At 41.5% G+C, this 17,607-nt stretch overlaps 1 protein-coding gene across 4 annotated transcripts in view; it reads left to right on the plus strand.

Annotated features, from left to right (window-relative positions):
• The window catches only part of ADK (adenosine kinase), a 565,528-nt gene extending 549,421 nt beyond the window's left edge, over positions 1 to 16,107 (plus strand). For all 4 annotated transcript variants that reach the window (XM_048858483.2, XM_048858492.2, XM_048858488.2 and 1 more), the window contains one exon: positions 11,394 to 16,107. In XM_048858483.2, the coding sequence (XP_048714440.1) occupies positions 11,394 to 11,518 (125 nt within the window). In that variant the 3' untranslated portion in view covers positions 11,519 to 16,107. The remainder of the gene's footprint in view (positions 1 to 11,393) is intronic.
• Positions 16,108 to 17,607: the final 1,500 nt, after the last annotated feature.

Raw genomic sequence — 17,607 nt, forward strand, 5'->3', positions numbered from 1 at the left:
GGAGTCTTCATAGCCAGACAATCCTGCTGTCAGGGTGCCAATGCCTGAGATGATGGGGCGCCCAGGATTTCCAGGTTTATGGATCTTGGGTAGTAGATAGAATATCCCAGGTTGGGGTTCCAGGGGTGTGTCTGTGCAGATTTGATCTTGTGCTTTTTCAGGGAGTTTCTTGAGCAAATGCTGTAGTTTCTTTTGGTAACTCTCAGTGGGATCAGAGGGTAATGGCTTATAGAAAGTGGCCTCAGAAACAACTTTCCCCATCTTTCATCATCTGGACCCATGGAAAAGAAGCCCTTGAGGAATTCCACCATGATTTCAACAATTTCTATCCCACCATCAACCTCAGCCTGGTCCAGTCCACACAAGAGATCTACTTCCTGGACACTACAGTGCTAATAAGCGATGGTCACATAAACACCACCCTATACCGGAAACCTACTGACCGCTATTCCTACCTACATGCCTCCAGCTTTCACCCTGACCACACCACACCATCCATTGTCTACAGGCAAGCTCTACGATACAACCGCATTTGCTCCAACCCCTCAGACAGAGACAAACACTTACAAGATCTTTATCAAGCATTCTTACAACTACAATACCCACCTTGATTATCATACACATTGTAAGGAGAGTGATCGCTTTAGATAAGCTATGACCAGGAGGAGAGTGTGGTGGGGGGAGAGAAAACCTTTTGTAATGATAAACACCCATTTTTTCATGGTCTGTGTCTATAAAAACATCTTCTGTATTTTCCACAGTGTGCATCTGATGAAGTGAGCAGGGGGATGGTTTCAGAGTCCAAGCTCCAGCCCAAACCTGAACATCTACACAGCTGTTTTTAGTACTGTAGTGTGAGCCTGGGTCTGAAGATGGAGGCTCTGAGATTTCCTGCCATGGTTTTAAAATGCAGTGTAGGTATACCCTAAGTGGCTAGATTCACTACTGGGTCTCTACACTGGCATAAAAAAGCATAGACGCAAACAGAGTCCTCTGATTATGGAAACTTTACCAGGAGAGGAGGCTGTATCACTGGAAAATGCTGCATCCTCCCCTCCACCCTGGGTTTCATATGGGCATATTGCTAATCACAGAGGTGGGTGGTAATCACTAGGCATGTGCAGGGCAGCCAAGGTATGAGCTGATTAAGGGGCTCATGCAAAGCACCTTGAAGTTAATGAAAGGACTCCCATTGACTTCACTGGGCTTTGACAGAGGCCATATGTGCATCCTTTGAACAACCTTCAGCAGCAGAGCTCCTGTAGAGTTCCAGCTTGCGCTTTACGCTTGCTGGCCCACAACACAAGCATCAAGGTGGGAGATGATGTGGCAACACTAAAATCCCTGTAGGGCACAAGCATCCTGGCTGGCACTGAGAAGTATGATTATGCCTCACACCACCAGCATTAGTGAACTGCTCAGTAAACTTACTGATGATATTAATAGTACAAACATGCTTTGCAATAAAAAAATACTTCGTAAACATTAACTGATTCATTGCTGAGATAACAGGGATGATGTGGGGCTTATTCTGTCCTTTGCTCTTGTAGACTTGTTTCACAGGTATTTTTTTATAGTTTTTTTTAGTTCTTTTTGCTCGAGAGCATAGCTGCACACAGCACCTTCATTTCAGCAGGAAATGACTACTAAAGCAATGCGAAACCGCCCCCATCGCTTACCCACATCATCCAGTCAGTGCAAAGTTGCATTGTTTGTGTGAGTGTCCACCCATAAATGATTGTATAAACTCAGGCTGAGGAAAATGCACACACAACTGAGTGATCCTTAAGGAAATTGAGTGCACTAAATATAAAGGAAACAAGAGGAATGGAGATAGCAATAACAGCACTGCTACTCTTGAGTGCATACTTGTTTTAGCCTTCATGCTGGTGATTAGAAAATAAGAGGCTTTGTAACAAGGTTTTTTATATAGTCAGTGAAAAGTATTCACCATTTAGCACGTGAAACATTTTATAATCAGAGTGAAAATAGACTTCCCAAACCTTTTATTCATGATCTCATGGTTTTGTCATTCTGTGGAAGTAAAAATATTGACATTTACCAGGCTGCTTGTTCCAGCTTTCTGATCTCCTGCAGTTTATTTTTATAACAACCTTATTGATGGGCCTCTTACCCAGCTCTCTAGGTTTAACTGAGTTGAGTCGATTTGTTACCAGGGCTTCAAGTAGCTGTTACAGAACAAGCAAGACATCCTAATAAAGCTGTAAACATGTTTACTCAAACGTGGTATTGATTTTACTTGGAGAGGGAGAAGCTAGTGCTTAGCATGGTGTCAGGATGGATGAATTTAACTGCAGTTTTTCATTGTCATCTGTCATGGTTGTGAAACACTAAGTAAAGCCGCGAGAGGATAATTAGAATTGCTAGAAATTTAGCCCCTAAAATCAGTTAACCGTTTGGGATTTTAGTAGTTTAATTAGTTTTTATTAAAACTTTCCTCTAGTGGTATAATCAGAAAGGCACTTCTAATGTGCTTTCAGCTACAGTGAGAATGCAAGGTTGCCACTTCATTAGATCTACGTTTTAAACAAATGATTTTGTTGAGAGGGATGAGTAACTTTTTTTCTTTCACTTGTAATTAGCCCAGCACTGGTTTGTCTTACGCATTGTAACAGTGTGCCAAGCTGCATTGCTGAAATTCTACTTGTGTTGCCTGATCTAATGATTGTGCATTGATTGTTTAAGAATTCCCAATTGATTCCCTCAGATTAACACTCTGAGGTTTGACAGGTTTCAGTTCCAAGATTAGACCCAGAGTTATTAGAGTTAGGGTTAAATTGGAAACCCCAACGTGCACAATTGCAACACTCACACTTAGGAAAAAGCTTTTGAATTTGAAGTAGTTTTATTAACACAATTTGTAAACACACAAAAGTTCCAAGCCAAACAAGAATGTAACAGTAATCCAATAGTAACTCACTATTACTCAATAATAATACTCAATAGTAACTGTCATATGCATACTCACACAATTCTTGTGGAGACCTAGGGCAGGGAGACAGGTGGTGGCCCACGAGATCCTAATCTGGTTCATGAGGTCCTAACCTATTTGTGGCATTCCAAAAGACTCCGATGATCGAGGTCTTACCTGTCTAAGCCAGGGGTCGGCAACATTTCAGAAGTGGTGTGCCGAGTCTTCATTTATTCACTCTAATTTAAGGTTTTGCGTGCCAGTAATACATTTTAATGTTTTAGAAGGTCTCTTTCTATAAGTCTATAATATATAACTAAACTATTGTTGTATGTAAAGTAAATAAGGTTTTTAAAATGTTTAAGAAGCTTCATTTAAAATTAAATTAAAATGCAGAGCCCCCCCAGACCGGTGGCCAGGACCCGGGCAGTGTTCGTGCCACTGAGAGGCGGTACGTATGCCATAGGTTGCCTACCCCTGGTCTAAGCCATGGTTAGCCCCGTTGTAGTATCTGATGGCTGCAATGAATATTCATGTGAGCATTTGCGCTCCTTTGCTCGTAACTAAGTTCCTCGCCATCATATTGTTGGGGTATCCTTATTCTACATGTTAGTATATTAATTACATTAAATTTATACATCCATTGGTTACTATAGCAATCCTGCAGTTAAGCGTTTGCTAATTTTCCTATCCTAAAATACCCAAACTGGAATCAACTGACTTTTTGCAGTTACCTATTAGCATTTTATACAGAGTTTCAGTAGAACTGTTTATTGCAAAATTATCTCTTATGCCATCTTGTGACTTAGGGTCACTGTTGGTCAACTTACTTGTGCTAAGGTTTATAGGCCTAATTTCCTTCTACTAAATGCTTAAGCTAGTATCTTACAGGTTTGTGCCTGTAGGCTTCTTGCATTACTGCCTTATACCTATATCAGGGATCGGCAACCTTTGGCCCGTGGCCCGCCAGGGTAAGCCCCCTGGCGGGCCGAGCCGGTTTGTTTACCTGCCGCATCCGCAGGTTCAGACGATCACAGCTCCCACTGGCCGCGATTTGCCACTCCAGGCCAATGGGGGCTGCCGGAAGCGGCAGGCAGCACGTCCCTTGGCCCACGCCGCTTCCCGCAGCCACCATTGGCCTGGAGTGGCGAATCGCGGCCAGTGGGAGCTGCGATTGTCTGAACCTGCGGATGTGGCAGGTAAACAAACCGGCCCGGCCCACCAGGGGGCTTACCCTGGTGGGCCGCAGGCCAAAGATTGCCGATCCCTGACTTATATCTTACTTTTAGGTTTAAAAGTAAACTTTAAACTTATACTTTAACCCATAGATGACACCTTTAATAAAAAATATTTCTATTTAGAATAGCCGACTATCAGTTTGATAGATGGGTAGGGCTTCTGGCTTACCCCAATTCTTGGCTGTAATATCCACCATTTGCCACAGAAATAAAAGAGGAGACCCACAGCATGTCTAAGTACAGTTGTTCAGCGACTACATTGCAGAAACATCTGATGCCAATGTCTTTTACAGAATCTAGGTTGGCTGGCTGATTTCTTGGCACCAGCTTTGCTAACCAGCTGATCACAATTGACCAGATTTGTGTTACCATAACGTTATCCCACACCAGTAGCACTAACAGACTTACAGAAAAGTGCAGCAGTATTGGCTAAAAGATTGTAAATGGTTTGATGCTAGAGTACTACTTCCTTAAAACTACATGCTCCCTAATTCTTTTTGTCATTGCTGGCCTGAATGGCTAGTGGAATCATATAAGAATAGATTTTTATTTTAGATTGATTTGGAGGTGGAGAAACATCTGGGAGGATCAGGATGCAGACTTTTTTTTAAGGATCATGCTGCTCTTGTGTAGGGTTTGTTAGTCTTCCAGTTGACACATCTGATAACTGCTTTTTCTGTCTACCTTTTTTATTTAAAGGAAAAAATTCACTTTGCTTTGGGCATTTTATTAAAGTTTTCACGGTGCGAGGAGGAATAAAATGTGACATACTTGTGGGGGAACCCATCTCAAAAATAGTGTTCTTATAAGAATGGCAACCCAGGAGCTCCCTGTCAAAGACTTTAAGCCAGTTTCCAGCCAACTTTAGTAATTAACAGTCATTAAAATTAATTGTCAAGTTTACAATTTGAAATTAAATGTTAGGCTTCCAATATAAGCTGGTTTTAAGTGTTGTTAAACCATTACTAAAGCAGAGCAAAACTGTTTTAAAATCTCAGCCCTAGCTGATGTCATTGCACTAGCACTAGACCTTTATTCAGAGATGTCAATGGTAATTTTGGAACAAAACCTTTTTAAAATACATTGATTATAGTGACAGTTGCTCCTGACACAGTGGGTTTGGAACTTCCATATAGCTGCCCACAGTAAAATGAATGCAGTTTTCCTTTAATGATGCTGAAGTTCAGTTCTGCTCTCAAAAGTAACTAAGTAAAAACAGCTATTGCTCCCTCAGTCTTTTCAGAGTTGTATTAATAAAGCTGTGGTGGAGTAAACTGGATTTTATTCCTGCTTGTGATCATCAAGAGCATGATTTTCTAGGTTCCAGTCAGTTATACCCATGCAAAACCATTTGACGACAGTTGGGAGGATGACATCACAGGTGTCACTGAGGGCATAAATGGTAGACAATAATATTATGCTGGTTCCATTGAGGGCCTAATTTGGCCTGCAGAAGCTTTATGTCTGATGACGATGTGCCAGGAGGAAAGAAACCAACTTGACTTTCGTATCCCATGTTGAGCCTGCAGGGCTGGAAGTTAGAAAAACTGTCTTAATACTTGTAAAATTGAGTACAGACAGCATGGAAATCATTGAGAGACAATAAAGATAGTACTCAGTGATATCAGAGACACTTTTCAGAGCCAAACTGCATTTTAGCTCCTGGGTAGATAGAAGCCCTGCAATTCTCTTTAGGAAATAAAATTGGGCCGTTAAAGCTGTTGATGTTTTCCCATAACCGTTTCCATTGGCTGAGAATTTGTGCACAGCTTTGTTTTGTACCCTTGTGAGGTACAAAATTTGGTTTTTCAAACACCATTTTATTGAACACAATTCCAACTGAGCTGCTGTAATGAATAAGGGTAAGATTGTCACTTGTTCAGCATGTCTGTGTGGGTGTGGTGGGGAGAAGGAGGGGTGCAGGGGAAAAGGCACCTCTTACTCCCCTGCATGAGCTACCCAGATCACTGATTATAGTAGGGAGGCAGAGCAATCACCATGGATCTGCTATTCCCACCTCCTCCACACACACTCCAGAGAGGTGGTAGAGCAGGGGCAAGCAATGAGTGGGGCCTTGACTCTGGTTCCTCCCCCAACACTCTGGCCAGCAGAGGTTTGTATTAAAGTGTGCGACGTATCCATGTGTTTGGACTCTGGAAAAATGCTACTGGCAATATCATCCGCACAGTGGCGCTGGAACATTTTTAGTAGTAGGGGTGCTGAAAGGCACCCCCCCTTACTCCTGTCTGTGCCTCTCCCCTTCCCCCAAAGCTGAGACTGAGAGCAGAGCTGTGTCTCCGGGCGGGGAGACCCGCACAGAGGTAAGGGGGGCTGAGACTATGGCCGCAGCTGGGGGCGGGTGTGGGGCCAGGAGCAGAGCCTGGGAGTGGAGGCATGTGAGCGGGAGGTGGGGCTGGGCTTGGGACCCCAGGCACTCGGCCAGCGGCGGTAGTTGGGAAGCGGAGTCCTGGGCGGAGGGCCAAGAGCAGGGCCCCAGGCATAAAGCAAGTGGCTGGGGAGCAGGGCTAGCCCCCGGGACCTGAGCCGGGGAGTGGAGTTCTGGGCGTGGGGCCAGTGGCCCCAAATAAAACCTGGGGGTGCTGAAGCCCGCATCCTCCTTCCCGCGCCTTTCAACAATATTTAGACAAAGATGCATTGTATTCCCTAAGGCTGATTTGATAGAATATACAAGGCCAGATTCTCAGGTCTAGCTGAGCTTTTCTTGATTAGGGAGTTGTGCCACCTTTGCACTGCACTGAGCGTGAGGGAAGCCAAGAAACTGGCTCTGCCCTGGCATAAGTTAGAATAGTTGCTCGCGCCTTAGAGGCCAGTCCCATGACCCAGAATCACAGAAGGATAACCATGCCCATTATGCCCATGTGGGACTAAGAGCAAGTGACACATAATCAGTATATAGGGGATGGAGAGAGGCTGAGGATACGGGCCTGTCATAAATATAAAGGGAAGGGTAAACCCCTTTGAAATCCCCCCTGGCCAGGGGAAAGCTCCTCTCACCTGTAAAGGGTTAAGAAGCTAAAGGTAACCTCGCTGGCACCTGACCAAAATGACCAATGAGGAGACAAGATACTTTCAAAAGCTGGGAGGAGGGAGAGAAACAAAGGGTCTGTGTGTCTGTCAGTATGCTGGTTTCTGCCAGCGATAAACCAGGAATGGAGTCTTAGAACTTTTAGTAAGTAATCTAGCTAGGTATGTGTTAGATTATGATTTCTTTAAATGGCTGAGAAAAGAATTGTGCTGCATAGAATAACTATTTCTGTCTGTGTATCTTTTTTGTAACTTAAGGTTTTGCCTAGAGGGGTTCTCTATGTTTTTGAATCTAATTACCCTGTAAGATATCTACCATCCTGATTTTACAGGGGGGATTTCTTCATTTCTATTTACTTCTATTTTTATTAAAAGTCTTCTTGTAAGAAACTGAATGCTTTTTCATTGTTCTCAGATCCAAGGGTTTGGGTCTGCGGTCACCCATGCAAATTGGTGAGGCTTTTTATCCAACATTTCCCAGGCAAGGGGGTGTGCAAGTGTTGGGAGGATTGTTCATTGTTCTGAAGATCCAAGGGTCTGGGTCTGTAGTCACCTAGGCAAATTGGTGAGGCTTTTTACCAAACCTTGTCCAGGAAGTGGGGTGCAAGGTTTTGGGAAGTATTTTGGGGGGAAGGACGCGTCCAAACAGCTCTTCCCCAGTAACCAGTATTAGTTTGGTGGTGGTAGCGGCCAGTCCAAGGACAACGGGTGGAATATTTTGTACCTTGGGGAAGTTTTGACATAAGCTTAGGAGGTTTTTTCATGCAGGTCCCCACATCTGTACCCTAGAGTTCAGAGTGGGGGAGGAACCTTGACAGGGCCAAGGTTGGAGTCATGCTGGAATGCTCCGGAATGCTGTGCTTGCACTTTTGGGGGGAACTAATGCTGTTCCAGTACTATCACATACTGGAAGTACATTCTTGCACTTCTTTTTCTAGGACTGGAGTACTGGATAGGTCCCACAGTATTTGCACTACAGAACATATCACACTGGAGAACCCAAACCCAGAATTATATTTGAATTTGATTGCCTTTTATTGAGTATACTTAAAAGGCCACTCTGCAGCTAAAGCAGTCTGCCTGACTGAGTTCTTTGTTTTTCTACTAAACCAAGAGTGCTTTCTGGTGTTTCCCTAGGGTCTACTTTGCTAACTGCCTATGTTTAGTATGTGCTATACTTATATACTTGTGATTTATGTGTTTGCATTATTACTTGATGCGATATTACTTCTGATGCTGCGCCATTCTCCTTTGTCAATCCTGTAAAAAATAAATAATTTTTAAAAGAAACTTTCAAGATTAGATATTGATCTGGGGCAAACTTTCCACAGCAGATTCTACACATTACACAAGTAGCAGTTGAACTAGGACCTTGAGTCTGCTCTCAGTCACTTCAGTGTGAATCAGGAGTAGCTCCATTGAAGTCAGTGGAAATACACTGGTCTAAAACTGTGGTAAGCTGAAAGGCAGTCAGGCCCTAGAGGTAGTTCGTATTAAATGATATTTCATTTCTTAAGATCCTTCACATACCTTGGGTTCCTTATTTTCATAAATATTCAAAGTATTGACCTTCAACAAAGAGTATGATTTTCTTTTTTATATAAAACCCTTTCTGGACTTATGCTCTTTACAAAGCTGAGAGTTGTATGTATTTTTCAAGGCCTGCACAATACATTTCTTAGGCTTACTGATTTAGAAATGAACATTCTTAATTGCCTAATTTTACATATGGACACACTAGCACTCAAGTTTTAACCACCCAGAAACTCACTGGCAAGCTCATGCGTCCCAGGCAGTTCAGATGTAGTGACTGACATTCCCTGTGTATCCAGGACGGGTTCTACTAAGAGTACAAGCGAATTTAATGGAGAGCAGACTATTTTAATTGCGTTATTCAGAAACCATCTGATTTCTACCAGACATGCGTTTTGAATTTCAGAACTATTGTCCAAACCTGGTTGCTGGTTGGACCCTCCTGCCACCAGTCAGGGGGTATGTCAGCCTCAGACTGCCATTGCTGGCAGTGCTCATGGCACAATTCCTCTTCACTTGTTAAGGCTCTCATCCTGATGTATTGAAGACTTCTGACTTTCACTTACATTTATGGCCTCAGAGTTTGTCAGTGACGTCATATCTGTGAAACTGTAGCTAACTTATGGCTTAGGTTTCCCTGGAAAAATACTGATTTTAAAACACACCCAGAATCTTTCATGGTTGTCAAGCTGTCAACCAAAACACCTACATTCCAGCATCTCACGCATTCCATTGGAAAATCTGTGGTATCTGACTAATAGAACCTGTGGCTTTTATATAAAAAGCCCTGCTTTTCTCCATGTCAGTGGCATTTAGAGATGACATTGAGGATCAGTTAAGCCTTTTTTCACGGTTGGTTATGATGGGGAGAGGTTAGAACCTACTTAGTCATTGACAGTGATCTTTTTGGCTCATTGGTATTGTCCACAGTTCTTGAGATTCTTTGTGTTTCATGTTTTATGTGTTTTTTGTATTATAAATTGATCTCTAAATTACTAACAGGCATTATTACACAAGATAGAATGTTTTTTTTTTTTGTGTTCTAAAATAGGGTTGAACATCCCAAGAGGAGTAAATATTTAATACAGGTTAAATGAAAACAATCTTCCTTTAGGGCTTTAGAGTATTGTACTAAAATGTAGGTAGTTTATTTTCATAGTAACCAAGCTGAATATAGAAAACATATAGGGTTCTCTCAAAAGAGAACTAGTGGAATGTGTCATTCTCTTTGAACCAGAATTTCTGATAAGTCGGAAGATGGTAGATTTGAGCTACTTTTATGAGATGTGATTTGAGACTAATCTTGCACTGTTGAAACACAGAGGGAGCCTGAATGTGACATGGGGACTTTAAAGAGTGAAAATGGAGGTCAAGAGTAAAAGGATGGGTGAAAGCCTTACAGAATCTGTTTGGGTTTACCTTAATTCCGGACCTGACTGGCTGAGGGTGGTTTTGCTCCAGTGCTTGGATGGGAAAGGGAGAACCCAACCTGTGACATCTGAGATGCTTTTTAAAAAAGGTCAAACTACTTGGTAAGAGTAGAAAATGTTTACCAAATATTGTGGGGTTGGTTCTGATTATTTGATTTATTTCTTCCCATTTCAAGCCATGTTGAATTCTAGTTTTCAAATGTATTTTATTTCCTATCTGCAGTAAGTATTGTCAGTCTGTTAACCATGGTGTTGCTTTGTGCTGATGCATGTATGCAGATCACGGACAAGAGTTTCCAAAATGAAGCTGGGATTTTCACAGCACCTAAGGGAGTTATTCACCTAATTCCCACTGGCGCCTAGCTCTTTTAGGCTCCTTTGGAAAAACCCCAACCAAGGAGATTAAAGTTAGGCTTTTGAGTCCACATAGAGGCACTTAAACAGGTGGAGCTGATTTTCAAAAGTGCTGAACTCCTCTTGCTTTCAGGTTTTGTAGGCAGTGGTTATGGTAGTTGGTAGCCATTGGTAGCTAGTTAAGTGTCCTGATTGGTCAACATTCTGGAAAATGGGGCCACTTATTTTAGATGCCTAAGTTCAAACTACAGAGTTCAATTTAAGGCACCCACTTTTTAAAATCTTGATTCCTCTTTCCCTAATGAGTAGGGAACAACAGCTGCCATCTGAATTTTCTGATCAGTTTAAAATTTCTCATTTGATTTTGCTTTGGACACCTACATCTATGAATAAAGTTAACATTTATGCTCTTAAGCAGTTTGCTTTCTCAAAAGGAACACATTGTCCAGAGGTAAGTTGGTGGGCCTGTAAATGCAGCCGATATGAACAGTAGAAACTCTCCAATAGGAAGAGTTGCTTCTACTTTTTTAAATGGGATTAGAGGTACCAGCAGCTCCCCCTGAAAGAAGGGGAGAACGAGGAGTGTGATCCTTTTTGTTTGAGGTCACTAATAAAAAAACCAACCTTGATAGTTATACCATTTGCTTGAAGCTACCAGGTGGAAGCTTTAAATAAAAATAAGTAAGGCCCCAGTTTAGCAAGTTACTTAAACATGGGCCTGAGTTTAAATTTAACTTCAGTGGGACTACTAATATGCTTAGAATTAAGCATATGTTAAGTGCTTTGCCAAATTAGGGACTATATGATATACTCAAAATCTAACTATTTTCTTCACTCTCTCTCCATTCTTTTGTTCTGTAGGCTTTCTCTCTCAGCTTGTCTATGACCGACTGCTGACAGAGTGCATCCGAGCCGGACATTATGCAGCCAGCGTGATCATAAAGCGTTCTGGTTGTACTTTCCCAGAAAAGCCTGACTTCCACTGATACCAATGAATCGGAGGGATCAAGGGAAACTCTTATGTTTATGGGATTGCTGCCTAAATATTTCCTACTTCCCCTTTCTCACCCTCCCAATTACCTGCATCAAGGCTTCTGTACTTCTGTTCACTTTATGCTATACAAAACATATATTGCTATGGTATTTTCCTATTCATACTACCATAATGTCTCACTAGTCTTAATTTAGGGATTACAGTGCTATGTGACGCTTATTCTCTTATCAACTTGGAAAAGTTGTATTATTTACGTAGGTTACAAGAGAAGTCTCATGTAGATGCCACAGCTGATTAACTCTGTTAAAACACTTCTACAGAAACCTCTAGTTTGTGTTTCATCATCGCCAAATCCTGCTCATCTTATTCATATGTAAAATCAGCAGGCCTGACATTCATCTCACAATGGTGTAAATCAATAATAACTCTTCCTAAATCAATGGTGATTGTCCAGTGTTAAAAGTAGTGTAAGTTTGAAGAGAATCAGGCCCAAGGGATCTACTTGTGTAAGTATAACATGCAAGATCTGCTCAGTCCTGTTTCCAATCAAGTTAATAGATGTTTTGCCAGTAATTCAAAGGCCTCATCCAAAGTCCATGTTTAAGTCCATTATTAAGAGTCTTTCCATTGATGTCTGTGGGTTTGGATCAGGCAGTATTTTCTAGCAGGATCTGACCCTTAATTTGTAAATTCATTTGCATCTCTCAGACTGGCCAGTAAGACAGGCACTCTCAGTGATTTTGAGGCAGAGACATGATCTCATGATAGGATCTAGCTGTACATTTTATATCTGTCTCCTCAGTGTAAGCTTTTTAAAGTCTGAATTTAATTAAGATACAAACACATAGTGAAAATGAGGTACAGAAATATTTATGCAGGATGTCTTGTCAGGATATGCCAAATGGAATCTCTTAAACGCACACTTTTAAACTTGTAATTTACTTTGGATAATGAAACAATATGCCGGATTTTATTTGTATTACAGTATTCAAAAGAGATTGTCTGACACTTGCCTTCATTACTTTGCTATGTAATTTGGTATTGATGAATAAAAAATTGTCATATAGTAATTCCCTGGCCTTTTGTTGCCAAGAACACAGTGAGAGTAGTGCAGTGTGCGTTCAGCCTTCCTGCACAGATCTTATTAAACCAGGGGCCAGGAAGCAGGTGCTCAACCCACATTATATGATGGAGCTTGAGATTTTATTTGCAACTTGAAGTGTCCAGGCTGACACAGGGTTCAGTCTCAGGAATTTGCTCATCATTAAGGAAGGAAGTGGTTGTGTGTTTTCTCATCAGTGTAGTGTTCTCACCACAGAAGAGATGAGAAGTTAGTAGCTAAGGTTCAATGAACCACCAAAGGGCGTCACAAACAGATGCAGTCTTGCATTCTCCTGAGCTCAGAGACTACTCTCTGCTAGCACATGCTGGGGTGCTATGCACCCCAAAGAGAGTGGGGAGGAGGCAAGATCCTGTGCATGGGCCAAGGAAGCTGGTTGGCTGCAGAGGAGAGCAGGCTCCACCTTCAAAACAGATGGTACAGAGGGCACTTCTGCCTACACACCAGGGAACTCCAGGAGGCACAGTACTTCCCAAAGCACCCTTTTCAATCGTGACTTGGGAGGGAGGGATAGCTCAGTGGTTTGAGCATTGGCCTACTAAACTTAGGGTTGTGAGTTCAGTCCTTCAGGGGGCCATTTAGGGATCTGGGGAGTTGGGGATTGGTCCTGCTTTGAGCAGGGGGTTGGACTAGATGACCTCCTGAGGTCCCTTCCAACCCTGATATTCTATGATTCTGTGACTCCACTGTCCCCAGTGAGTTGGTGCCAAATGAGCACAATCTATACTTAAAGGATTTAGTGAGGCTTAAGAAATGGACAGGGTAGAGGCAGGCTCTCTTCAGTTCTGTTAATACAGCTATGTGTATTTACAATTGACACCTTCTGACTTCACAGCTTCTAATCTTCCACTGTTAACTCATAAGATTTCACACTTAGGGCTTGTCTACACTTGGCGCTATTCCTAAATAACTCCATGAGGGGACACTCTCATTCTGGAATAAGAGTAGCTTGTTGCTGTGTAGCTTAACACAGATATCATCTTGTAACCAGGAATTTGTGTGGCAGTTGGGAAAATGGTTAAATCTGACATTGCTATTACTCGGCACACAGTGACATGTTCCATTCCCTTTTGTAACACCTTCATTCCATGTTATCCCTGTTCCACCCAGAGAGTTATGATTCATTTAAAACAACAGAATTTACAATGGATATGCTCCCCATTTCATATTAATTACATTCAGTTTCAATGGTGAAAGAGGTCTGGTCTATTAAGATCCACAGGATATGGAATATATTTTACATTTCATATATATATAGCGTGAGTTTCTTCATTTTAGTACAAAGAGCAGAGGAGTTCGGGTCTTAGGTTCTATTCTCAGTTCTGGCACTGAGCTACTGTGAGAGCTTGGACTGTTGACACTTTAACTGTTTTTGTCAATCCAGCTAACGAGACTAGCTTGAAACCATTGGGACCAAAGCCAACTACGTCGTCAGAATCTGACCCAGTATGTTTAGTTCCTCAATATCTGGAAATTATAGGACGATGCATGAATACTTAGAAATAGCTTGCCAAGCTATGCTAAGTAACTTCCAAAGGTACTGTCAGCTGTTTTCCTTCAGAATTCCTTTCAGCATCTGTTTCTTTTTTTGCTTACCTCCGCTGGAAGATTTTTGTCCATATAATGGTTACTGGTGCCATCCCTGGCCTGTCGCTATAAGTATTCTTTTTCTCCAGTTTGTCCTCTACTGACCACCTCCATGTAAGAATGGGCTTCCTGAAAAACATGCCATCAAAGACTTGTCAAGCTCTGACATGTGCAATTGTCTGAAATCCCAGCTCTGCCAGATGAACTCAGGTGAGTCTGACTCTGAACTTGAACCATCATTCAAAGCCAGAGTCCTCAGATCAGGACAGTGTCAGGAGGGTACCCCTTTGAAATGCACCACTTATTAACCATTGGCCCCCGTGCTTACCCAGCTAAAACTCCCATTGACTGCAAATAATTTTACTCAACATTACACAATTTGGGCTTCAACTGATACCATTGAAGTTAATGGGAGTTATGCCATTGAGCTCAATGGTCCATTATTCAGAGAAGCAGCATAATCCATGTACTCCACTGGTTTGGGAGTAGGACTAGGAATCAGGCTACCTGGGTCCTGTTTCCATCTCAGCCATTGATTCAGTGTGTGATCTTGGACAAGTCACTTCACCGCTCTATACCCCAGTATCCCCAATGGATAAAGTAGTGCACCCTTGAGTACAATAGTATTGGCAATATCATTCATTGTATCTTTTCCTTGACTTGCCTTTTATAGTTATAATTGCTTTTTCTTGTAGCAGCTATGTGCCCCATATATTTTTAAAGAGAGGATAGTGTTAAGTGTTACACCTTGTTTTGGGGGAAGAATAAAGCTTCATCTTCAAATATTCTAGCTGGAAATTACAATAGAAATACAAGCTATTGAAATATGACAAGTTTGGGAACAATGTTTAATGTAGAGTGTCTTAACCACAGTTTTAGCAGAGAAATGTTAATTAAAAGTGTGATGCCATGTTCGGGATTTAAATGAAATCACCCTGCAAAAAATTTATAGCAATCAGCGCTCATGAGCATCAGGATTATGGCTTCTTGTGCTGTTCCTTTTCAGTGATCATGTGATTGGCCTGTTGTTAAATATAGCTTCCATGTAGTGAATTGAGACAGGCATGGGAAAGGTAGGAATACTTCCCTTTAACCCGATGGAGTTCAGAGGTGTTAGAGATTATACAATTCATTAGTCTTTACAAAAGATCAAAGGAAAGAGTATCTTAATTTGGGCACTGACTGCTACTGTCTGAGCGTTTTACATAGATTAAATGGAAAATGAACATGTGCAGTACTAACTGCGTGTATTAAGGCAGGAGCCTATTGTTTTATATCTCTCTAACTCACTGTGCACTTCCTGGAGATAATTCTCACACTTAAGACCTTTTGAGATAGTTATTTCTATTGTGACTAGTTCAGCAACCAAATGACTCAGAGGTTAGTGCCTAAGCATCTTCCTCTTGGTCTAATCCCTTTCAAGGGCTTCTCTGAGCACTATTGTTAATCTAAAAAGAATGCTGACTTCTATGGCAAACATTATTCAGTTTATGCTTTAAATATTTCCTGCAGAGGCCAACAAAAATTCTGCTTTTTAAATGCGGACCTTTGGGTGCCCCTTGTGTAGTATCTTTTTTTAAAGATTAGAACAAAAATGACAGAGTTAAAATGCTGAAAATCTGTATTTAAAACAAAGCTGCACCATCTAACCCTGAGGGCCACACAAAGTGGACAGCTAAAAACCACCGCACCAGTAGAGTTAATTCTGTGTTAATAACAGTGAATGTTACACAGACCCTGTTCCTATGAGATGCACAATGTATCATTGCATGGCAGGGATTCAGAGATGGAGGTGAAATATTCTCTTATCAAGACTTGTAATAACCAGGCTCATTACAAAATGAAAACCAAATAAACATACTTTTAAAAAGCAAGTCTTTTGTGTCCTATTTTTGTCAGATCTCACCAGAGTTGGTGAGAAAACTCTTGTTTGTGTCAATGGTCTTGACAGGCCTTGCATGCCTAATGACAGGATGGGAAGAGAGATGGACAGATAGATCTGAATAGCAGTATGGTGGGTTTCTTTTCAGTGTGATTAGAGCATGGGATTCCTGTGTGCTGAGATGAAGTATAGCCCTGCTGCACAGTCCAAATATTTAATGCTGTTCTAACTATCCCCTGGTTATTGGATTGTGACAGTTAATAGCCATCAGCTGCCAAACCCGCTGAACAGTTTGGTTCCCTAAAAAGAAAATGAAAAGTTAAAAATGAAGCCAAGTCAGACCAGACACCTACAAATCAGAAATGTGCTATAGCTTAGCAGGCAAATCATCTCCAAAGTTCAGCCTGCTGTCGACCTGAGCTGCTGCTCAAATCAGAGACAGAGGGCTGGGAATCAATCATGCCTAGCTTCCATTCCCAACTTTGTGATGGACTGCTGTACACCCTTCAACAAAATGCTTCACGGCTCTGTGCCTCCGTTTCCCTATCTGTAAAAGTGGGATACTACTACTTACCTCTTAGTGCTCTCTGTAAAGCACTTTAAGATCTTCTTATTAAAGGCTGCAAAGAAACACCAGCGATGATCGTTCTAAACATCCCAAGTGATTGGTTCAGTATAAATGCATAGCTATATGGAAGCATCACTAGATTAAGTTTAAAAGGCCAAATTGTGCACTGACTAAACCCTGCAACCCATGGAGTTGCATGAGATGTAAATCAGTGTAGAATTTTTCCCAAAAAGAAGTTCTGTATGGCTGCGGTTAAATAAAAACAACATCTGGTGGAATGCTTAAAAGGGACACAGTCAGCTTGAAAAAAGCACACTTCACTATGAACAGTATTTTACCTACTGTTGTTACAAGTAACATGGAATTTTATGAAAAAGATTATTCAGAGAAATTTTATATATTGAACATATTACTTTGCGCATTTACTGCACTTTGTGGAGAGTGAATGTCACTGTTTTTCCTATATAGTCACTGAGTTTTTGGTTTTTATGGGGTTTCATACAGGAACAGTGGAGAGAGAAACATTAAAAACAAACAGATAAATGCAACTGTAAACCCACAAAACATTGGTAGAGGGACTCAGTGGCAGGCGGTAGCACCTACTCTGAAATCTGTTTTTAAAATCAATTGGATTGGAAACTGAGGGTGGCTCTTTTCAACACCCATCTTGTTATTAACATACCCACTGGAGAGTGCACCAAGCTCTCCCATCTATCCCTAAGCTGTCATTTAGGCAGCAGTTATAATGCTACTAAATAACTTTTTATTTCCATTTATAGTGTTGGCACCTCCACAGCAGAGGTAAGCCCCTCTAATTGAATATATTTTACAGAGCAAGTTGTTTCTTTCCAATCACAATGGTCCTCCCAGACATGAAGGCTATTGGAATCGCTGCCTGTGGATCAGCAGAGTATAAATGGAATG

This window comes from Caretta caretta, chromosome 7, assembly GCF_965140235.1.
Source record: "Caretta caretta isolate rCarCar2 chromosome 7, rCarCar1.hap1, whole genome shotgun sequence".
Classification (NCBI taxonomy): Eukaryota; Metazoa; Chordata; order Testudines; family Cheloniidae; genus Caretta; species Caretta caretta.